Source organism: Sebastes fasciatus, chromosome 9 (genome assembly GCF_043250625.1).
Source record: "Sebastes fasciatus isolate fSebFas1 chromosome 9, fSebFas1.pri, whole genome shotgun sequence".
Classification (NCBI taxonomy): Eukaryota; Metazoa; Chordata; class Actinopteri; order Perciformes; family Sebastidae; genus Sebastes; species Sebastes fasciatus.
Genome location: NC_133803.1, coordinates 16,682,326 through 16,708,090, shown reverse-complemented (window position 1 = coordinate 16,708,090; position 25,765 = coordinate 16,682,326). Strand labels below are relative to the sequence as shown.

At 39.3% G+C, this 25,765-nt stretch overlaps 1 protein-coding gene across 18 annotated transcripts in view; it reads left to right on the top strand.

The window, feature by feature from the left end:
* The window catches only part of LOC141774031 (neurexin-1a), a 287,328-nt gene that overhangs the window by 215,967 nt on the left and 45,596 nt on the right, over positions 1–25,765 (top strand). For all 18 annotated transcript variants that reach the window (XM_074646328.1, XM_074646327.1, XM_074646319.1 and 15 more), the window contains one exon: positions 25,559–25,730. In XM_074646328.1, the coding sequence (XP_074502429.1) occupies positions 25,559–25,730 (172 nt within the window). The remainder of the gene's footprint in view (positions 1–25,558; positions 25,731–25,765) is intronic.

Below are 25,765 nucleotides of genomic sequence, written 5' to 3'. Positions count from 1 at the left end.
TGCTTTGAGTAGCGTTGAGAAACAATTCCTGGCTGCACGGTAAATATTGTGGGGGCCATTCAACCAAATGTAATATCACAGAGGAGGGCAACAATGGAGGTATTTATTTGAAGAATTGATACACTGGGATATTGGAACACAACAGTTTTGTGTTTGTGTGTGTGAATTTTCATGTGTTCACGTACGCTGTCACCACACCATAGGTGATCATTACACGTTGAAATGTAGCAATTGTAAGTCAGCCTACTTAGCCTATCAAAGCTTCTGCAGTGACTACGCCAACCCCTACCACCTCCTCTATGTGCGACTGTGTATGTGTGTGTGTCTGGAACAGCTGGATGAAACGTCTGATGCTCCATTGCCAAATGTCACAAGTGGTCCATCCTTCTGGGGAAATAAATTGGCTCTCTCTTAAGCAGCAAGTCTGTCGACAGGAGCCGCAGCATATGGCGGGGATCGGACAACTGAAGACGACAGTTTCTTCTCCGTTTTGGCTTTTCTCATTATGATCTGGACAGCACCTCGATGATGAATGTGTCTTTGTGTAGAATTCCTTTTTTGGGGGATAAGATAGCTGAGGGCGACTCATGAATCTTTAATGAGAAGCAGAGCATAATCCTTGGCATGTTTTGTTTCCCCTTCAGGTGCTGTTTAATGTTGTTTACCTGAGCACTGATAACTGGGATATTTAATTTGGGACCAACACCTTAAGTTTGTTACGGGTTGTTAAAGGTACAGTGTGTAGGATTTAGCGGCATTTAGTGTTGTGGTTGCAGATTGCAACCGACTGAATACCCCTCAGCTCACTCCTCCCTTTCCAAGACTGCGGTAACACGAGCTACAAAACAGAGGCCATCCTTAACACTACTTTAGGAGCAACGGAAGTCAGACGGCGGCTGGCGGTACCGCGGTTTTGCACTCTGCGGCTCACGTTACCGCAGTTTCACAAGCCTGTCAGAGAACCATGGCGGAGCAATATGGCGGAGCAACATGAAGGGCTCATTCTAAACTAAATAAAACACAATGATTCTTAGTTTCAGGTGATTATACACTAATAAAAACATAGTTATGAATATTAAATTCCATTTCTGTTAATAGATCCCCTGAAATGTTCCTTTAAAATGGCAATACTAACATTTAATGAAGTTAAATGAATTTCATCATTAACCAAAATATTGGACAAATTGAAATGTTGATATGATGATGGCACTAGATGGAAAATTACAGAATAACCCAAGTAATTACTATTCATCCCGATCGCAATCCAGCCAATATTGTCATTAGCATCCATTCTCTGGACACCATGAATGTCTGTACCAAATATCCTGGCAGATCCATTTGATAGTTATTTGAGATTGTTCATGCTCATCTATTGAGCTACGCTGCTAAACATTTATTGTTTTATATTCATCTGCTCTAAAACATTTTACACAGTGCATAACACTCTTATATCACTCAGTGAAATGACTTGTTTCCATGGAATGCAAACCATTTTCAAGTGCAAATCAAAATTTTGAGATCAGGGAACACTGACTAAACAAGGTAAACCTAGTATCCCATTTTGAGGTTCAATATTTCATAAATCCAGATAACCAACGAGTGCTATTTTCTCATTGCACAATGGGGGACGTATTTTGTTTTAGTATATTTGCAAGTCAACCTAGGTAAGGCAATTTCCTGATTTGGCTCAACGAATTCAGTAGGAGTGTAAGAAAATATCGATAAACATGAGGCACCCGATATTATGTTTTGTGATACTGTATCGGTTCTCAAAAACAATGTATTGATTTTTAATTAATAGTTTACATGCAAAGATTCATGGCAGACAGTGGCTTAGATTGCACAAAAAGTAGTATGATGTTACAGGGACTCTGATGAATGCAAATGCAATCCCACTGTTCTGATTGCATCAGATGTTATGCATACGGTGGTGTGCTCTTTATACTATGACAGTTTTCCTAAAATTAGATATAAGAAATCGCAATATATCGCCTTGCTTACAGTATCGCAGTATATCACAATATATTGAATCATAACCTCTGTATTATGATACGTATTGTATCACCAGATTGTTGCCAATACACAGCCCTAGTATACAGGCTCATATATAAATACAAACATGTATTATTAAATATGAAACCAATTTATATGCAAAACTGTAACTCCAAACATGAATAATCCATTAATATGTGTTTTGCATATTATCAAGGTCAGTGCAGGAGAGTACACATATGTTCTTATGTTACATGACTGCCAGATTATATCTACAGCAGCACTGACCCTCAACATAGAATACTTTTTCTATCCCAAAGGCACACAGTAGTACTAGCAATGTACTGCACGAGTTATCAGTATGTTTTAATACATTATTTATTTATTTTTCTTTTGTCACCTTGAACCGTTAAAGACTTCGTAGACCTTTTATTGCCAGTGACAATCATACCATCCATAGTAGTACAAATAACAAATCTGACACACACTCAATGTCCCCCACTTTTTCCCCTGTATCACATTTTGTATCACGTACAGTGGGTTTATAGTTGTCTTGCTATAGGGTTGCAATACTGAATAATTCAGTGTCATGGCTAAAAACAGTAAAGTACAAACATAGCGAGAGCACTTGCTTTGCGAGACATCTCTTCGTCTCACGCAGTGCACAGTAAACACTGTACCCCAGGCATGAACATTGACCATTTTCTTCACTCTAAAAACTTCAGACTTCATGATACGATATGGGTAAAGCTCCTCCATCAAAGCTTTTCACGCTGAGATAGCGCTCGTGCCGTCCCCTTCCTCATGAGACTGTGGTTGGATCCATTGCATCCACTTTTCCACTTTTGCTTTTTCTTAGTGCACGGTGCAGCCATGGTTAGTAGAGCTCTGCTCAAGTCATCACAGCAGTTTTAGTGGTCTTGCCACGCTACCTCCCTGTTGGGTTCAAGGACATATGCCTGTTTCTTATGTTGGAGAAGACTGTGACCAGTGAAATGTTCCTTTCTCGCAGTGTCTGGTATAGCGCTTACATAGCCTAGGGAAAGGGCAAAAAAACAGTACTAAAAATAGACTGGATCTCAAATCTTGTAACTGCATGAAGTCGGATGCTTTATGCCATGTAATGCTATGAAAGTAGCACATTAGCACTCTATTGTATGCTTAAGATTGGAAAGTTCCTCTCTTTCATGGAATTGCATACAATTTAATGGATGCCTTTATGTTTAGTTAGTTTATGCATTTTTCTTAACATGCATGGTCTTGGGGACAATTGAATCCCAAATCCTTGCATGTCCTTGCTCTGCTTCCGAATATGCAGTATACTAAACATTATTAATGCATTTCCCTGTGGGGCTGCAACTAAAGATTATTTTCATTGTTGATTAATCTATAGATTATTTTCCTGATTAATGGATTAGTTATTTGTTCTATAAAATGTCAGAAAATGGTGAAATGTTGATCAGTGTTTCAAGATGACGTCTTCAAATGTCTTGTTTTGTCCACAACTCAAAGATATTCAGTTTACTGTCATAGAGGAGTAAATAAACCAGAAAATATCACATTTAAGAAGCTGGAATCAGAGAATATTGACTTTTTTTTTTCTTAAAAAAATACTCAAACTGATTAATTGATTATCAAAATAGTTGGAGATTAATTTAATAGTTGACAACTTATCGATTAATCGTTGCAGCTTTACTTCCCTGTATTAATTTACCATGTTTAGGATGAGATTTTAATAAGACTGTCAATCGATTAAAATATTTAATTGCCATTAGTCGCATGATTTTCCAATTGCAAATTAATCACACATTTTGTATCTGTTAAAAATGTTCCTTAAAGGGAGACTTGTCAAGTATTTAATACTCTTATCAACATGGGAGTGGGCAAATATACTTGCTTTATGCAAATGTATGTATATATTTATTATTAAAAATCAAATGACAACACAAAACAATGACAAATATTGTCCATAAACCCTCACAAGTACTGCATTTAGCTTAAAAATATGTTCAAATCATAACATGGCAAACTGCAGCCCAACAGGCAACAACAGCTGTCAGTGTGTCAGTGTGCTGAGTTGACTATGACTTGCCCCAAACTGCATGTGATTATCATAAAGTGGGCATGTCTGTAAAGGGGAGACTCGTGGGTACCCATAGAACCCATTTTCATTCACATATCTTGAGGTCAAAGGACCCCTGGTCATGGCCATGACATTTTTTCCTCGCCAAAATTTACCCTAGGTTTGGAGCGTTATTTATCATCCATGGTTGGTACCAATAGATTCCTTAGGTTTTTTTCTAGTTTCATAGGATGCCAGATGCGTTAAAAAAATTAGTGGCGTTAAAACAAATTTGCGTTAATGCGTTATTGTTGCGTTAAGTTTGACAGTACTTAACAATACGATGATTATTGTTTTTTAGCTGTACATATAAAATGAAGATGCAGAGACAATGAATGAATTAACATTTAAAAAGACTTGAAAAATGGCTTTGTTCATTTGTTGTTCAGTGTTGACATTTGTACTGTCAGACTGCTGTCTTGTTCCAAATTCAATTGTTTCATATTTTTACTCAATATTCACAGTATTTTTCAGTTCTTTCCATTTTTGCATAAAATAAAGTTTAGCAGCGTCCCCATAGCTGTATTTCATGTTCAGCATATTTTTGTGCAGGAGGCCAGCTGGGCCTGAGACAGTGTTGAGGCAAGGCACAGCTGGGGAACAACACTTACCCAACAGGAAGATAAAGACCAGCCTGGATTGAAAGAAATGTGTCCATTTACTCAGCCTTCCCCAGTGTTAACTCTGTATACATGTGAGCAAATAGCAGTGTGCACTTGTGTACGTGTGCTTATGAGCATCATCGGGAAGTGGGTGTAGAGGGGTGCTGTATGGATAGAAATAGAGAGGAAAAGACTGATGGCACAGGCAAAGATGTATGCTTGGCTGGAGAAGTTAATAAAATTGAAGCTGTGTTATGATGAATAAGGAAAGGGCCATAAAAGAGAATGTGTGTAGTGAATCTCCCTGGCGAGCAGCGCTGAACAGCCTGGTGAGCACACCCAGGGGAAGGCTTTTTAATCTGCAGCCCTCCCCGACACTTTGCACTGCACAGGGAAATGGGCCCACATTCTGTTTGAGCTTCAGCAAGACAGAGATGTGGAAACCATGAGCCGGACATCGAAAGAGAAGCTGAAGCCGCGGCAGAATAGCAGGGAATTAGGAAGGTGATTTTTCTAAGGAAGGGCTAGGAGTGCGCTGCCATGTTAAACAAACATTTTTCATTCAAGGTGTTGAATAACCATAGGGGAATGCTAATTATTGTCTTACAAGGGAGGTCATTGGATGCACCAATGACCCACACACACACACACTGTTCTCCGGTTGTAATAGAATAGGCATCTGGTTCCCAACACCTGATTGATTAGAGGGACACACACATCGCTAATGCCTCTGTGATAAAGACCCGGGAGCAATCTTAGTGCAGGAGGCTCGATGTGTAACATACAGTACTGTATACATGCAGCTCTTGTGATAATGAAACCATCCAGACTTGTAGAAGAGGGCACTAATGCACACACTGCGGGATAAAAACAGCAAGGAAAAGACATGGAAAAGGAAAATAAAACATCATCCACTTCAAGTAGAAATGCATAACAAAGCTGTTGACTGACACACTGCATATACACTTGTTCAAGTCTTCTACCAGTGAGCACCTTACAACACATTTTAGTATGCATTACTCTTTCTATTATACATAGTCACGACATTGCAGACACTCCACATCCACTTAAAAAAGAACAGGATTATTATTCTCTCTCTTGCAGCAGTATGTTTTTCACCAAATGCTTGATAACTATGCTACACCTGCATCTTTCAAATACATTTTTCATATCACAGATTTTCAAGAATGCATTTGCAAGTGAAATGAGACTGCAGTCTATTTCTAGAGAGCCACCTAATTGATTGATGTGGTGTAAATTAGTTAGGTGTTAAATACGGTGTTTCATTGGATTATGTGTTGACAAGAGCTGCTAGCCTTGTTGATGTCATATCACGGATTGTGCAAATCTGGGTGAGGTAGTGTATAGGCATCAGATTATTAAAAAATAGATGATTACTCATCTTATTTGGCAGCTTTTTCATTTTTTTTTTTTTAATCTTCAAAGTATTGTCTGTAAGAGAGATGATGTCAGAGAGACATAAAGCTGGAGAATGTGATAGGTCCAAACAGAAAACATGTAAAGCCAGATGCCCGTACTTTCATTTGTTTTTGTTTCCTTCCTGTATGCAGTTTAGAAGCCCTCCATTTCAATATGTCATTTCCAGACAGACAAATGTGTCTCTTTGTGAGTAGTTATTTATTTGAATGACAATATGTCTGACTTGTTTCCTGTTGCTGGGAACTTAGGCCGGTGAAAGGCAGAAAGAATGGCGGGGTCTTTGTGAGCGCAGCAATGGCAGCTGTTCATTTTTCGGCTGAGTTGCTCTCAGAGAAGCCAGTTACCTTGCTGATGATAAATGCCTCTGTACGCCGAGCTGTCTCAGAACTCCGGCAGCCTTTAAACCCTGACAGCCGGTGCAGGCTCAGCCCCACAACCTCAGGCCTCCAACCTCAGCCTGTCCTTCAGCGCTACAAATCAATGGCAGCCGTTCCTCCGCTCTGGCCAGCGGCTGCTTCAGCCACAGCTGCCTACGCAAAAAAAAAAGCCTACTTAGTAATACGGGAGGTAATGATCATGTGCAGTGACAGGTGAGACCTCCATGACAGTGTGTTGTCCGAGGGATCATCACAGAGGCAACATGTGTAGCCGGGAAGCAGGCATCTGTGGTTGAGAGAGGGGAGAGTAATGGGTTGTGATGGGGGAGGTATTGGGATGACGGTGATTGCTATCTGCGTGTGGACAACCAGACATCTGGACACGATGTAATCTCTGATGGAGTGATGAGGCCGACCTTATATACCTTCCGTCCAGCCAGTTCCCTTTAGACCAGCACCTGCTGTTTGCCTCTATACCTTGAATTCCCCTTCTCTTTAGCTCCCATCTAAGTCCACCTACTCTGTACTTTTCTACCTTCTCTCTTCCCTGTAATCGAGTTTCTCATCTCTCCAGCCTTCCTTTGATCTGCCTCTTTTTCTCTCTAATTCACTTCCCTCATTCACTCCACTCTCTGCTCTCTGCTCTATCTTCTGCTTCTCCTCCTCTCCATCACCAGTCACTCCCTGTGAGTCAGGCACTGGGGCAGGAGATTAATGATGGTCGAGAGGCTTTGGCAGTGTCTGATTTTCTATTATCAAAACTGAACTGCCTTAGCCGGGCTCTATCTTCGGTTCGGGTGTGGTAGTGATGACAGCCGGAATTGCTCTGCTATCATTTAAATGTGTATAGCATACAAATAAAGAAAAAAAACGCCCATTCAGCACCTAATGAAAAATCAATTTAAAACAACAAAAACACGAGCTACAGAACTCCCTCATTCAAAACTGCATTTGTGAAATGCTGCTGAATGTAAAAGCAGCAAGAAGAGCCGCTTCTGTCACATAGATAATGTCCTCCTCACACACTGATTTTCAATGGTAGTAGGCTTGCAGTCATTTGGAAAAGTGTCAGTAGCTTTTCTTTTCTATGTATTCCTGCCAGCTAACAGTACTGCAGGTCTAAGCCACAGTCTCAGCACTGTCATTTACATTTTTTATTATAACTTATAATTCAATTTTTTTTTTTTTATTAATTCACCTATTTTTTTTACTGGGAATTGAAGTTTAAAAGAAATGACCATTTACCAGGTGGGGATGGTCAAATGAAAGATGCTAATAAACTGCATTATGGGAAATGTAGGATTTTGGACCTTGAGCCATACCAGGGACTAAAAGACTGACTTCAGTTTTGACAGTTTTTTTTTTTCTAATGGCCAATCCCCCAACTTTATGAATGTGCAATACTAAATTCCTTGAATATCCCTTTAAAAGTTGTTTCTCACCGGTAGGATGCAAAAAATGGGGTGCGGGAATGCGGATAGTCCATGTGCAAATTTTCCACATTGACAACTATGCACAGCGTGTCTGGTGCGAATTTTCCGCATTGCCGTGTTCCATTTTCACAATGAGTTTCCTCCTAAATAGTGCTCCCCACAACAAAAACCTAACCATACAGAAAATGTCTAAGTGGCTAACGTTAAATACACAATACATAAACTAATCGGACGCCAATTGTGATGCTAACATTAGCTCTCATTCCGTGACCAACATACAACATTAGCAAGTGCATATCAACATTACCATCTTCATTGTATCCCAGCTGCTGGGCGATCTCAAGCTATTTTGTCCTTTATTTGTTTATCAAGGTAGTAGTGTTTGTCGTACATTATTGGGTGTTGAGAAGGGGACAGCCCATTGTTATCCCGAAACTTTAATTGTCCAAAAAATGACCCATTTGACCAAAAAAAAGCTCATTTGTCCGACAGTCCGTTACCCCGAGAAAAAAAACGCCGATTAAGGCCCCGAAAATAAACCCTCCACATGCAATGAATGACGGAGATCAGTTTGAATAAAGGATTTTATTGGTCAAACATATATTTCCGCAGGCGGAAATCCGCTGAAATCAGGCCCATCCAAATATTTTTTTCCCCGGCACGAATTTTCCCGCAAGGGTGTGAAAGAACTCATGATCAGTTTTTATCAATTTCCGTGCAAATCTTTGGGACGAAAATTCACTCTTAGTGTGAATGGTGTTATTTGTAGTGCTAGAGTAGGGATACATTCTTTTAAGAAAAGATGTTACGGCAACACACCGGCTGACCCAAATAAATAGTGTTGGGGTTTTTGTGTTTGTTTTTTGCCTTGGTGTGAGTAAAAACCCTACTTGTTACACCTGTCACGTCATGCAAAGCTCAAAAAAGAAAAGTGCCTGTGAAAGAGAAAAAAAAGGGAATGGGAGGTTGAAGTAAATGCTGGACGTAGCTTATTTATGACCTTGTTTGCATATTTATCAAAGTACACAACCTTTCCCGCACTCTCGCTCCAGAGTTGCACAGGTCATCTATTTGAGCAGATGAATTATGGAAGAGGATGCTAAACAGGTGATATCAAGACATGGTAACCATCCATTGTTAACTTGCAGTTCTGTGCGTGTGTGTGTGTGTGTGTGTGTGTGCATACATGTTAGCTCGGTAGTCCTATTAGTGTTACAACTCTGGCATCATTACAGAGACTGCTCTGTCCCGTAAGAGACAACCGGAGCTTGCAAAGTTTGTGTGCGTCACATGTCTTTCCCTCTCTGTTTTTTGAAGTCCCACATACCTTCAAGGTAAAGGAGACTGACAAGGAAAGGATAAGAAACATGGAAAATGAGATTGAAAAAGGGAGAGGGGATTTGAGTAGGAGGCAAAATCGGGAGAAAGCAAAGCGCGGAGTGGAAGAAATAGGACACAGCGGAAATCGAAGCGAACTGATAGAGCAAAAGCAGGGGGAAAAGAGTAAGAGCCTCGGGCTGAGAGGCACCAGCCCAAGTATCATAGTCAATTAACATCCCAGCCCAGCACTAATTCTCAGTCTATTTCAGACCATTAATTATGTGCACCATCAGTTCCAGCTCACTTGGCCTGACACAAGTCTTCATCACGTTGCCTTGGCCCCTACGGATCCTGTTTTACCAGAAAAATAGCTGCAGTTTACATATGCATGATGAAATGGAGATGAAAATTGTGTGGATCAAGGACTCCCGATTGAAAAGAGATGCGATGGTTTTACTAGACACTAGAATTGCTAATGACTACTCTGTCACCAATTGCTATGGAACTCTAGGGGAGTTATTCTAAAGGTGACTAAGGTCTGGATAGTTTCCTCACATCAATAAGGATGCAGTAGTTATTATCTACAGGTCTTTGTAGTTAGAAGTGTCAGCAGGCCCAGAGGGGAGTCAAACCAAGCCTCTACTCTCAGCAGGCTGACCTGTGTTCCCTATCTCTGGACAGGTAGGACAAATTGCCCTGCATGCAGAAATTAGGTTAACTGTGGGGGGGAAAGGGGTATCAGCAAATTACCTTTCTTCCAGATCCTGGCCCCAACTTCTGCAGAGGCCTAATCAAAAGTGCTTGGCTTTCTGTCTGACTGGTTTTAAGGTGTACCGGAGCAACACCTGACTTCCCTCTTCTAATTTCATCGCCAGCAGGAGCAGCTCCTTTATGTACCGTAACCAGCAGCCCAGAAAACAATCGACCACAGTCCAGAAAACAGGCTACCATGAGTGCAGTAAGAGTAGTAGAGTTGTAAATGGATAAAAAAAATGATAAAACTAGAGGAGTCTGAAAAATGGCTCTGGCCAGTGTTTTACTCTATTATACCTTCTTGCTGAACCTTGATAGTCCAGTTTGGAGTATTTGGGTCAACATCTGAGAAAATCAATTACAGAATGAAAAAAAAAAAAGACAGTGTTATGCAAACAAAGCCACTGGCGAGGTGACATCGTCTCATTAGAAGGTGCTAAATAATCTAAAAAAAATAAACGACTGCACCCCGAGCATCGCACACTTTTTTTCTCCCATCAATTTCTTGTTGATGCAACCCGAGAGCCTGGCTTGATCAATTTCCTCTCGTTAGAGCAAATGTAATTGGCTTCCTCATTATACAACTTTTAAAATGTGTCAATACCTCGTTTAGTTGACCATTCAATCGCGACACGGTGCACAGTTGCAAAGTTCAGTCCCGCTAATGATAATCAATTGATGAATATCAAATGACCACGGACACGGACTCAGTGAAGATGAACGAGGCAGTGGCACGGACAGCCGCGTCTCAGGGGAGTGAGTTAACTATCCGGCGCCATTGTGTTGCCACCGGTAGTAACCATTGTATACAGCATGAATCGATCATAGCTACATGTAATTTAGCAGAGCCACAAACACTAGATCATTTTGAAACCTTCTTGTCTGTGCTGCACTGCTCAATGTTTCTCCCCAGCTAAACCTATATGTACTACACGTTGTAGCATCTGAACATAGGGAGGCAGAGACAAGTCTGCATCACAACACATGGTGAACTCAGATAAAAGTGCCTGGTCAGATACACAGAGATGACACACATCCAAATATCTGTCACTTGGTGTCTCCTTGTCATCACTTTCCAGAGGGGCTGTCTTCATCGCTGTCAGCATGTCCATCTGCAGATTTTCACTCCATGCCATTTATCCCAGAGCAGGTGTTCCTTACTGCACCCACAATAAATGACAAGTGAGAATAATTGGACAAAATCCTGAAATTGAGTGGGTTGGATGAGGCTTTTTTTTTTTTTTCGCCTCCTCGAATCTTTAGAAAGAATGTATATACAGTTGTGGCGTCTCATCATTGATTTAGATGATTGAGGTAAATTTAAATCAATCCTGATGATTGCAGTGGGAGTGTGTTAATTTGGAGAGTGGAAAGAAAAAGAAAAGCACTCCTACTGCTTATTTATGAAAATGTATTTAGGTTCATGACTGACACCGTTGGCTCATAGTGGCTCCTGGCTAGACGTGTCACCTTGCTCTGTGGCCCCTAACAGGCACTCTCTTCGACACCATAATGTCAGCCTGCCATAGCATAGAGGAGAGAGATGCATTTAAAATCCTTGTGTGCAGAGGAAGCTGGCAGGTGTTGATGGCTGCTCACTCAGCTTGTGAAAACCAGCAAGAAAGTATTCCAGTTGAAACGTATTGGGTTCTATCCATTAAAATATTAAAAAAATAACTAAATAAAAATAAGAATAATACAATAAAATAAATCCAAAAATGTATTTTGTTGCATTTTCAGATATCAATCCTGATCTAAATATTAACTTGACTGTGCATGTATGTTTTTTGTTGTTGAAATTCACTGCCCAGCCTAGCAGATAAATCACCAAGAATAACAGCTTGTTAAAACACACTGAACTGAGGTCCAGCGGCTGCCTGTGATTGGCCAACCGCAGCAAGTCATTAACTTACAGTATGGTAGACCAGCTTTTGTGCTCTAACTAGGCCTGTCATGTTAATTAGATTTGTTGGACGGTATATTGTCCCAGAAATAATTGCGATAAACAATGTTGTCATTTTAAGGCCATTTTATGCCACTGATATAACTTTTTCAAAGAGCGGTGAACTTTTAATTCTTCAGAATATTCAGACATTGGAAAGTGAAAAAAATATAATAAAACATCCTAAATAAATAAAACATGACAAAAATAAAACCACACAACAAAAACAATAAATAAAATGGACTCTCTTGGTAACAAAAATGTGCAATGTCTGCGCAATGCCTAAGTCTTATAATGTTAGAGGAAAACCCTGTTTATTCTGGCATATTGTTAGCTAAATGTTGGTGACATTCTTATATAAACACCATCAAGGTCTTATCTATATATCATGGTAATGTAAAAATTATCGAGGTCATATCCATATGTATTGTACGATAAGTTGATAACGTAAAAATTATTGAAGTCATGTCCATATATAGTATGATAAGTAGATCATTTTAAAATGATCACGGTCATGTCCATATATCGTACGAAAAGTCGATAACGTGAAAATGATCAAGGTCATGTCCATATATCATATGATAAGTTTATAACGTAAAAATGATCGAGGACATATCCATATATTGTACGATAAGTCAATAACCCAAAAATGATCAAAGTCATGATCGAGATCACATCCATATATCGTATAATAAGTCATTAACGTATAAATGATCGAGGTCATATCCATATATCATACATTAAGTCGATAATGTAAAAATGATCAAGGTCATGCCTGTATATTGTATGATAAGTCTATAACATAAAAATGATTGAGGTCATGATCAAGGTCATATCCATATATTGTACAATAAGTCGATAACATAAAAATGATCAAGGTCATGTGCATATATCGTACGATAAGTCAATAACGTAATTATCATGATGGGCCAGTGATCACTCAGCTGTATATTCAACAGCCTTAACAGAAATTAGATGTCAGTACACAAAGTCGGCAAAAAAGCACATCAAAGATTACGACCCAATATACTGTATTCTCTAATACTCCTGGTTCTAGTAAGGTAATTGTTACCATACAATCTTCTTCAGTATATCAAAGCCTCCATCAGCGCAGAGATACTGGGTCATTTTCATTCTAAAATAGCTGCTGGACCTGGGGATATCTCTTTAGGGTGCTCTGTGTAAGTATCAGGCTCCCTTGTGTTTTGAAAAGATATGGCTAGGAGCAGACAGGCATTTGAGGACTGTCTGAGAAAAACAACAATTGGGTAAATATCCCATACGCCGCAGATATCACACATTTTCACGGTTATCCCTCTCGATAATTTGAATGTGTTATTTTTTTGGTGTAGATCTCTTGTTTTATTTCCAAGTGTGAAGTAGGACAGCGCTGTTTTGTGTGTCTGGCTGTTAAATGATTTTATTGTGGCCAAATGGTATACATGGGAGACAGTTGTACTCGACAGTATGGATTGGTTTGTTTTTGTTCTGTAACTAGGAATCAATATTAAGGTGCTTTTTAAACATTGTCCTTTTTTCTTGCTATGATTTTTCTTTCAAAGAGGCACTTTTGGCTCTCTTACTAAGAATTCATATCACATCCATTTATGTGCTCAGCTTTGATTGATTGGGGTAAAATGATTAGATCTCACCTCACCCGTTTGCTGTAAAGGATACTCAGCTTGCAGGCAAACAGAGATGCTTGATTCTGTAGCACAAACGCAGCAACTGTATCTTTGCCCCCCTTTCCTCTCAGCTGCCCCACACTCACTGAAGCCCTCCAGCTGCCAGGCATTGTTCAAAATCTAAATGTGGCCTGGGAGCAGATACAATGGTGTGGAATTACATTTTTAAAATATTGTGAAAGCAACCATAGTCCTCCATTATCTATAAAATCTAGGACGAGGTTCATTCCACTGAGGTTTAAGTAAAGCCTAGTCCTTGTCAAAACTTAACACCTCTTGTTCCAGATCTTTTAATGTATTCCTCTTCTGAGATGAACTTGCTTCAGTGTGGGAATAGGAAAATCAGTTTCAGCTATGTTAACATTAAAAGACAGAGAGCAGTCAGTGCACATGAATAAGTGAGAAGGCACTGAGAGACTCTTTTTGTCTGTGACGTCGGAATCAAAGAGAAACCGGAGTGGATAAAGGAAAGAAATGGCACAATACTACACAGGGCTGATGGGGAATAATGTTGGAGAGAGTTGAAAAAAGTCATCCATGAAATTGCTTGTTGCATCCTTTAAAACCTCTTGATTGATGGTGGCAATTTTAAAGCTTGGCTGTTTCCCAGTTCTGTGGAAGTATTAGAAACAAGTACTCCAGGGTTCTCTTAAAGGAAAAAGGGCACCCTAACACTTTAACCCAGTTAAATAACAGCTATTGGCAATATACATTTATGGGTCCATTTAGGTGTTTGGTAGTGTATATCTCTTGTTCCTGTTGATAACTGGCCAGACATTACATTTGGCCAATACAGCTGTGGACAACTGTAGAAATAGGAAAATGTCACTGGCTGTTGTTTTAACAGTAGATAGTGTGAGTTAAATTTGCATATTGGCTAAGCAGTTGATATTCTGTATGCAAGACAACATTAAACATGCTTATGACAACTGCTGTGACTGCATTTTTACCTTCCCCTCACTATGTCAACAACCTTAATAACATCCAACCTCTATTGTTAATCCTTTTGTTTGTTGTAGCTATAGATTGTGCTTTACAGACAGTTTGCTCAATGAAAAGCAAATAATTCATGAACATATTTTACAGCACAAACAACACAGTTTGGGAATTCATTAGGGCTGTCAAAGTTATAATAACGCATCAATGCAAATGCGTTTTAACGCCACTAATTTAACGCATTAACACAAGCTAAAAATCCAATGGGACGCCGTCAGGCCCCGACGCTATTTGATCTTTCGGGGGTTGTAGAAAGCTGAGTTTTAAAGCTAGAGTGAAGATACTGGCATGTATGAAACTAAAAAACCTATGGAATACATTGGTACCAACGCCTACCAATTTGGTGTTTTCGCCTACATTGGTAGGCGTTGGTACCAATGGATTCCTTAGGTTTTTTAGTTTCATACATGCCAGTATCATCACTCTAGCTTGATGTGAAGGAGGTTAAATAATGCCCCATTTATACCGTTTCATACAGTATAGTGATATGTCCAAGCTTCAATCTAAGCTGTTTTACAGGCTATTTCTGATGTACTTTCCTAAAAACAAGAGGCTCTAAGATGATTCATTTGTGCTGCAGATTTATTAGGCTGGAGTTTTTAGCTCCTGGTGCCAAATTGACATTAGCATTGCTTTAATTTTTACCAGTTAATGGTGGTGTCCAAGATTGTTGGAAGACATCCACTGCTCTAAATCCAACAGCATGAAAGTCTTATTCTGAAGTGCCTATATGGAATATAGTTCTACAGTCTGGTGTTGTTTCACAGGTCACAGTCTTCATCACTTTGTTATTTTTATTTTACCCTCGATTCAAGGAAACTTTTTCTTCCTCTACAAAAACAGAAGTGTTGGTTGCAGAGGTAGAAATAGAGTATAGGAGGAATATAATGAATGTGTGACTTGGTAAAAATGGTGCTTTTTTAAGTAGAGCATCTCAAAGTGGTGTGCAGTGTGTTTATTGAGGTCTGCTGGGAAGTTGTGCTGTGATGTGGTGAACCCTCCTCAAACCCTTTCGACTTCTGACCCCGCTAGTGATTCCCATGTTCCCTCTTCACTGAACAACACTCGAGGCAGATCGACCTCCTTACAGTATCCCTACATACTCATTTCTTGCACATTGTTTAAAGCAGTTTATCTGGAACTTTTTACAAAAACAACTTTTAGTTTTGGAGATTGTTTTTGTCTCAACCTTTCATCAAAGTAAAGAAGATATGGTTACATCTTTAAGTTTTTGTTTCTGTTTAGCTAGCAGTGACTTGTTATCACATAATAAGATTAATTCAAGATTCTTACTCAGGTCATAATATCAAACCAATAAGCTATATACGGCTCTTGATGACTGAATGCATGAATTACCATATGAAAGATAGTGCTTGAGAATAAATAATTAGAATTAGAGTTGCAAAAGGCCACTCTAACAAACGAGCAAATATTGAACAAAGCTTTCCCTTACACCTCAAGATATATTATGAGCATCGCTTTATGTGGATAATTATGGACAAGAATGCAACGCAGGTTATAGAGAAGACATAACAGCATCGTCCACATGCTTTGAGTGCTTGATGACCATGTAGTGTTGCTGTGCACTTTCACCTTCTTGCCTGTGGCATAAAACACTACTAGTGCTGCACTGTCGATCATATTTGTATTGTTTTTCCCATATGAATTCCCACAGTAAAACGTTGCAAAGAGATGCAATTTACATTTCTCACGTGCAATCATTTTAAACCTGGAGTAGGCAGAATGTTTTTGGCATCATTGGGCAAAAAATTCCATAATAACCTTTCAGTATATTGTAATTCAAGTGCTCTGAGAGATAACTCGACTTCTGCACCGCCTCATGGCTCTGTTTTCAGGCTTTAAAAAAATCTAGCCCGTGACGGGAGACTTTGGCCAATCACAGGTCATTTCAGAGAAAGATAGTGTTCCTATTGGCTGTTCATTCAACGGAGGCAGAGACGGCAGGCTTCAGCTCAGCGCTGAATGGTTGTTTTCCTCCGGTCTGTGAAATCTTGCAGATGCCATTAGGAGCACCGGAGGACACAGAGGCACATGATTTATTTTTCAGATTACCTGTCTCATGTATTACTGTCAGGATATAGTGACCATTTTATAAAAATAACTTTTTTTTAATCAAATTTGCTCCTATTCTACCTACTACTATTCTTGATCAAATCCAGCTTTTACTAAGCAACGTGTTAGAAATACTTTGAAATGCCTTTATAGTAAAATATGCGACAGGTTTGCTAATCTCATAAAAAGGTGTCACACAAATTTCACCCCTGTTATGCAGAATCACAATCTTGACACAGTTCTGCTAAATTATGTCACATTTCCATAATTATGCATTTGCATTTTATAATTGTGTAATTATTTGAGTGGCTGATATAACTACAAATTCATAACAAATGAGCATAATAGAGCATAACAGGGTATATAAAATCACTTATCAATTTCACCTCTGTGATCTCATATTGAGTTCAGATTTAAAGGTTATTCTTATTTCATTCTGTGAGTCCATTTATTTAAGTCCACCAGTATGACCGATGTGTTATAAGAAAAAGACTCGAGCTTTGCTGGTTGAATTAGTTCCAGTCGTTTTTATCTCAAACTGAGCCAAAAGTGGAGCTATGAGGAAACTGAGAACCGTTGTGAGAGTTTAAATTTCAGAATAAATGTCTACTCTCCGAGAAAAAATAGTCATTGGCTGTACCCTGTTACGCACTATTACATTCATATTTGCAAACGTATCCATAGATGAATCTTTCATGCCAGTCAAGGTGACACATTTTCTGCGTTATGAATTCATTGTTGGATCCGTCACCCAAATAATTACACCATTATAAATTGAAAACACAATGCCATAATTATGGAAATGTGACATAATTTAGCTGAACTGTGTTAAGATTGCCATTCTGGGGTGAAATGTGTGTGACACCTTTTACGAGATTAGCAAACCTGTCACATAATTACATGAGGAGCTCGTACAGTGAGAAAAACACAGTGGAACAGATCTTAATAGAACAAGAAGGGATGGCATATTATTGAGAAACGATTTCATTATAATAAGAAACAGTAAAAAACCTTCAAAAATAATAACACCTTTTATAAAGGTCACTGTTTCTGATTTTGAGACTGCAGAACATCTGCACGGCACTCTCTTTAACAGCACACTCAAATTTAGAGAATCAATTTTGACATGCAGGACTTACTCATCTGTTTTTGTTCTCCTGAACTAGAGATAATCTGAGAAGACACAACACAATGTGTCATGATGTGTATCCCGGTCATGTTGAGTGTCTGGGAGTCTTGTCCTGAGGAGTAAGGGTCAGTCATAGCATATGTCCCCTGCCTTCAGGCGTATGTCCCCACCTCTACCTGAGCAGTTTTTTCCCCATTTCTTACTGAGGTGATTGCGCTATTCCCATTCTCCCCAAACGCACACTTGCTTATATATTTAATCTTATTTAGCCAGCTGTATGAATCGTACAGATGAAGTGAGCTGGACTCTGAGTATGCTCGAGGGGACGCAGGAAGTCCTGGCAGAGAGGACAGAGATGAAGGTCAACTCACCCTGACCGCGAGCCAGCTGTCACAAGTGGACAGACAGGAGAATCACCTGAAACCTGAATTGATTTCTTTGAGCGCGAGAGAGAGAGAGAGAGAGAGAACGAAATTTCAGATATCTGTTGACCTCCCTTGATGGAATGTGTCACAGACGGGCCAAAGACGGAGCAGGAGAAAGAGTATAGACGGACACCAAAATGTCATTTCAGGAAAAAAAAAAACAAGCAGTGCCTTTCGAATTGTCCAGCTCCCATTACAGACACTCCTGTCACTTCCATCTGAATGTGAACTTCTGAACTTCAATGCTCTTGTACCACTAATGACTAGAAAATTGTGTTTTATTGCAATCATTCCGCCCTGTTTAAAAACACTTAGCGGTTATGTGTTTTCTTGTAACATCTCACAAAGAAGGTGCTGCTGCATTATACATACGCATAAATGAATGCTTTTTATATTGTTTCCCTTATAACGCTGCAACAGAAGTGTGTCTCCTGTTGTTCTCGTAGCGCCCTCCTTCAGACGGCTGCTGCGGCTGGCTTGATGATTTATTAACTTGAGGTATTTGATGAAGCTCTCCTACAGAAAGCTACTTGATAGAGTCTCCTAGCAATGGAAACAATTTCAAGCCAACTTCACAGATAATTAGGCACTTTAGCCGGCGGACTTGATTTTGAAATAAGCCGAGCTCCCAGCAAGCACACTTATACCTCAACACAATGGAAACGCTCCGAGGCGATGGCTAAATGAAGGGGGAGGGGGGGAATCTTGTCGAACAACTTTGTTTCTCGTTTTAGAAACCCACATTTTAAACGTTGACTAACGTGCAGCTCTGGACAAGCTTTTAGCAAGTGTTCTCACAGTAAATATAAACAGGGAGTAAGAGATACAGTAACTTGTTCAGGCTGTTGAATCCTTGTAAAACAGGCTTTTGGTTTTAGTAATCTCCTAATGAATAATTTTATACTGATGATACTGCAGATGATTTGCTTATATTCTTCCACCACAATAATTAAACTATATGTTTTCAGATGGTTCTGACTTTGGAATCAGATTTAATAACAAACAGAGCAGATTAATGCAATAATTCAATGTAAAGAGAATAGAAAATGAATACCCTGAATTCTACTTTAGTGGGAAAGCCATTAAAGTAAACGGTGAGGTCAAATATCTTGGTCACCATTTCACACATGATTTAATGGATGATAAAGATATATAATGAAAATGTTGAAAGGTATACAATATGCTGCCCACGCTTGTAAATCAAATTTCATGTGCCCAATTGATGTCAAGGTCTCTCTGTTTAAGGGCTTGTTGTTCACCTTATTTGTACAAAAAGACAGTTGCTTACAGTCACGCAATATTAGGTGTGCCAAGATTCAACATGATAGCACCTAAAGCCGTGTTTCGACTGCATGGTATGGCTCTGCTCGACTCACTTTATGGTCCTTTTCTTTATGCCGTGTTTCCACTGCAGATAGTAACCCCTCAGTGTAGGTGGGATTCTCAGCTGGTCGCCGTAGTGACGGCACGTTTAACTGCCGTGACATCATTTTCAACTTGACACTTGCTGAATCTTTTTTTTAAATTCCAGTTATTATTGACTATAGATTGGCTGTTTAAAAACGACAGTTTGTGTGTGATGTCCCATGCCACGCTAGTGCCGATTCTCTCTGACCAATCAGTGATCTGCAGTGTCTTAACTCCACCTTTTGGTATCGGCTCAGCTTGCTTAAAGCCTCGACCGAGGTGGTATCAAGAATGGAGTGGTTCCATTGGTACCATCCACAACCTTTGCTAATGGAAACACAGAAATAACCGTTCTAATTGGACTGTTTGGTGGAAACGTGCCATTAATGTCAGACAGTGACAAGGAACCTTATGTGCAAGTGCACTGTTTGTACAGATACAGGAACAGATAAAGAAGACTATATTTATATGTTATTAAAGATTCTTCCAAAAGCTGCACGTTATACTGTTTAGACTTGGCAACTCTGGGGAAAGTGTGCATTTGTCCTTTTTGAGAGTAGATGATTAGTTTTATTTTGTGACACAGTATATCTAAGTACTACAAGGTTGTACTGCTTGTATACATGTGATTTGTATTGTATATGATAAGGATTTTATAGAATAGATGGAGTTTGAGCTTTCATCTTTTACTACTTTATAAGTGTGTAATAAAAGGGAATATCCAGGCCCCACTGGTTTCCCCTAGAGACAATAGACCATAGTTTTGTCACAGCCTATAACATCATTAAATTGTTCTGGATATTAGGGAGTTAATGTATCATATGGCGCTACTGTGAGTCTGAAATTTAATTTCTGCAACCCCATAGTAGTGCTGTGTAGTGAATTTACTTCACTCTAAAAATGATATCTGAGTGACTGCATATACACGTGTTTGCGTACCCGTAATTGCAGGTGTATAGATGAATTACAGCATAATGTACAGTTTATGGAGCACATGCTGCAAGGGTGGAAAAAAATCCTCTAATTATTCTATTACATCTGTAATTTCATTAACTAAGCTTTTGCTAAAAAAAAAAAAGGAGATGCAGAAGACTGTCAGAGGTAATTAAAAGATAAGGTGAACAGTACCGTGTGCTCGCCCTCGCTACATTAAGACATTTAGCTTCTACAGTGAGAGCGTAATATGCCCTCAACACGCACACACAGAGACACATGCTGAAGGGATGATGGAGGTGCTCTCCCACCTGCCAGCGGACCCCTCGCAGACATGTGCACCGGAGGGAGATGTGTTGCGGTCCCGTGGCGTCGGACCGGTGAGATATGAAATGTGACGGGTGCACAATGGTTGTCAACATGAATGACTCATAAACAAGCAAAACATTACAGCCTACACCGTGGTGTTCATTTTTGCCGGGATTGGAGAGGAGGTTCGACACCATCTCAAATACCACTTCTCACTTCCTTTCTTTTTTTTTTTTTTAACGTTGTCTTTACGTGGGCAGGGGAAATATGCTCGCTCCAGTGAACCACTCCAAACGTGTGGATCATTTCAACACGCTGTTTTGCACTTGTTTGAGCCTCGAGCAGATTATGTACAACATACCATACCGTTTTAACAAAAACATAAAGGCGCAAATGATTTATTTATTAATTGATTTATTATTTATGGGAACGCTGTTATGAAGTTTCATCGTGATTTTACAACCTAAACTGCCATTAAAGGGAATTCTGTTGGATGACTTGAAGCGTTTAATACATATTTATTCAGACATGGTTTTGTTGACATGATTGGAAGAAAAAAAAATGATGATGCTACTAATAATTACAAAAAAAAAACACACTTGGTCTGCGGAGGCTGTTTTGCGGCTTTATAGCTAGTAAAACAAGTATCTCTATGGTTGTATAGTGAGTGCAGATGGGGAGTTTTAACGAGAAACTGACACCCTGAGTATTGCGGCAGCTACTCCACCCTCCAGCTGCAAGGATGAGAAGCATAAAAAAAAGAGCAGATTAGAGGAGAATGGTGGATCAACTTCATCAGTTAATTAAACTCTATTGCAGCTTGATGAGCAATTAATCAAGGCAGCGTGCAGAGTGTCAGGCAGGGCTGAGTTCTTCGGGTGCGGTATGCCTTGCACCGTACAGTATGTTCCCATGGGGGCAGCCCTGTGGGGAGCAGCACTTACCAAGTGAGCAGCCCTAAAATTGTACAGGGTGTACTGGGCTGGGTTTATGTAAGCAGCTATCAATCACTCTCTGACATAAGCCTGCACCCTATTAGAGCTCCAGGATTAGGCTCCTCTCAGTGCTGAACTAACTGAGAAACTTCTTGTCTAAGTAGATCGAAATTTCAGGAAATGTCGAAATGTATTGGATTATTATTTAGAGAAAAAAATAATATTAAAGCAGCCCTATCTCAGAGGGCAGAGGCAATAACAAGTGAACGTTAATCACATTAATCTGGGAGAAACATGGGCTCTAACCATGTCAAAGATGAAGCGTTGTGTTTTTCTCCGCCTGAAGATTTAGCTCTTATCTTTCATCTGATATCTGACTCCCTAAAATCTGATGGTTTGCTTTTTGTCCTTTGTCTGTCACCCCCTTTCATCTACCTCTTCATCTCTTTCAAGACTGTGAAGTAGGCTTTTTTTTTTATGCTATGGAAATTCGAGTTGGCAGTTTGTGACTAAATGCAGTAAATTTATTAACGAGACCATGGGGAACATTAAAAGTCAATTGAAGGAGGCTATTAAAAGCAGGATTTTAATTGGGTTGGTCCTTCCACTAAACCTTTTTTTCTGTGTCTTCTCTTCTCTTCTGTCTTTTTTTTTTCCAAGAGCATTGGTACTAAAAAGTTCTGAATTAATGTGTTCAGTGTATGGTAGTCCTTGAAAGAAAGTTCCTTATATTGAAATCACAGATTCTAGTTTCAGGTTAAATGGTGACTGCACATTCAAGTACTTAAAATATAGGTTTTGTGTGAAAATCGTCCTTGGTGTGAGGTCTGATGGCGGCAGATGCTCGTTGTATATCTGCTGCCTCTTGCTGCATTTAGTCCTGCTGTCTATGTGGATCTTGCTGAAGGGTTTCAAGAGAAGAGGACAAATCTCTTAACATGATTGCAGCCAACACAGGGTTTTACTACAACACCAGCGTCTGCAGATCATCCGCTCGCCCATTCAGTCCTGCAAAACTGACGCGAGCGGCTCTCACTGTAACCATCTGCTTTTCATTTTTCTCTTGATTGGTGTTTATGCCCACGAGGAGTCAGTAAATTGTGTTAGTACCGTAGCTTTAATGCATCAGATTATATAATCTGTTGAAATTACATTACAAAGCATACAATTGTCCTACTTTTGGTAACGTGGTGTGACACATTACAAATGGTTTTAATTGCACTTTAGCTTCTGGCTCTTGAGACATGCTCGACTCATTCTGCACTTTAAGGGAGCCGGGCTGTGTGTGTGTGTCTATATATATGTGTGTGTGGTGGGGAACTTGAAAAAGAGTCAGTTTTTGCATATGGGAGAGTCAGAGAGAGAGATGGAGATGTAGTATTGGCTGTGCTGACTGGATAATGACATGCAGAGTGCTGCGCTGCTGCTACAGTAGGTTGAACCTCCAACCAGATGCTCCTTTCATTGCAGCTCATAAGCAGAGAGAGAGGCTGCACCAACATACGCACTCATCTTAGCTGCATTAAGCAGTAGGATTCAGGGACTGCGATCATGTACTGTTAAAGGAGCTTATTAGAGTAGATACCCACAGCATGTCGGTCTGAGGAGACTGAGGCTAAGCTGGGTTCAAATTTCATTTGAGATATTCTCTTAATGTTTCCATTGCTGATGTTTTTATGCTCTAATGATGTCAGTATTCACTGCAGTTTAATGATTCAGTCTCACAAAAGATTCAGTGATATCCTCTCTGCGAGCTTTGAAGCTACTTTAGGGTTTTTAAATTGATGATAAGGGTGTGTCTACAGCATTTTGAATGAGCGGCACAGACGACTATGTGTGTGTGTGTGTGTGTGTGTGTGTGTGATAGATGAATGGCTGAAGCATACAAAATATAGCCCTTTTAAAGAAGCAGATGGCAGCATCACACAGAAGGCCAAACAGGTAGTACATGCTGTAGAGAGCATTGGAGCTCGAGGGGATACTCTTAACCACTAACTATATAATTTATTGGACTGATGTCATGAAAACGATAAAAGACAAAATGCACAATATGCCATGCTGTTAAAATGTTCATGCAGGTCGTATATGCATTACACATACACAGCAAAAAAGAAATTGCGACAAGAAACATTCCTCAAGGAGAGCATATGCTACTATATATATTACTCTAGGGGGTGACAGATGTGAACACCATCGGACCACAGCAACACCAAATAGAGAAAAAAAGCTAATGACTTTTTAAAGTGTAAAAAAAAAATATGCAGGCTTTTCCGATTAAAATCGCTGATTAAATTTGTTATTTAATAATAACAAAACACCTATTGCAGTATGTTCAGAGTTTGGTGGATGTCAGTGCCAACCCTGGTCCTCCTCTGGACTCTCCCCTTGTGATGGGGCAAGCATTGTATGTTTAAAATGGGCTCCAGGCCAAAAAGCAATAACCATATGGCTCCTTTCATTAAGCTGGCGGCCCACTTTAAAAAGTGCAGTCCAGCTAATGCAGAATAAATGCTGTATACAGACTGAGTTTATGAAAAAAGTTTGTATAATTCAATCATGGTTATTCCATTAAGTCGTCAATGCATTTATACTGTACTAAGTCACCATTGCCCTTTATCCTCTGACTTGAATGACTTGTCTTCCAGAATTTACTGTAAATTGATATAAATTGGCATACAACCGCAAGGCGGCGATTCTAGTTTTTAAAGCAAGGCTCTCTCCAGTGTTACTCATATTTTTTTGGACCCTCCCCATGACAGAGAAAAATTGCAACACCCTTAACACAATAATATCAAAATAATGTAACACTATTGATTGGTACAATTACTTTTGCTGTTGTAACGAAAAGTGCAAAATTAATTAAAGATTTTAAACCATAATATTTTAATGGAGTAATAATGTTCATATAGCCACCAAATCACAAAATAGAACAACATTATGTATTCTGTATATACAGTATGTATACGTATATATGTAATATTCCAGCCGTTTTTTAACCAAGAGCTGTCGCTCTCACTTGATATGATTTGTGTAATATATGATGTCAAAGTTAACGCGATAATAACCGATAAAGCAAATTTGTTTTAACACCACTAATTTCTTTAACGCATCATATGAAACTAGAAAATCTAAGAAATCCATTGGGACCAACCATACTTGTCGTAAAGGAGGTTAAATAACGCTCCAAGCTTGAGTAACATTTTTGTCATGGCCATTTTTAAAGGGGTCCCTGACAATGACAATATTTATCATTGTTTTGTGTTGTTAATTGATTTCCAATAATAAATATTTACATACATTTGCATAAAGCAAGTATATTTGCCCACTTCCATGTTGATAAGAGTGTTAAATATTTGACAAATCTCTCTTTTAAGGTACATTTTGAACAGATAAAAAATGTGTGATTAATTTGCGATTAAATATTTAAATCAAACAGCCCTATATATGATATAAGATGCAGAATAAAGTGAAGGTACCTGCTATAAGATAGTTACTAATAATGGTGTGCTCAAGAAATAACATTCAGTCACCTAAGAGCCTTCTCTGCTGTCCCAAAAAACTGAGAAGACTCTCCCTTGGGCTAAAAAATGGATTAATAATTTCCGTACAAAAACACTAGGCATTTCAAAACACTAATGTCTTTTGTCACTAAAAGCTTTTCTTTTCTGTGTTCTTCTCTTTTCAGGAAAAAGGAAACATTGCCGTTGTATTTAATGTCGGAACAGATGACATTAATATTGAGGAGACGTCAAAGTTTGTAAATGACGGAAAGTACCATATAGTGAAGTTTACGAGGAGTGGGGGTAATGCCACTCTGCAGGTGGATGACCTGCCAGTCATTGAGCGCTACCCCACAGGTGAGTAACCCACCGTCTTTAATCACATCTGCCAA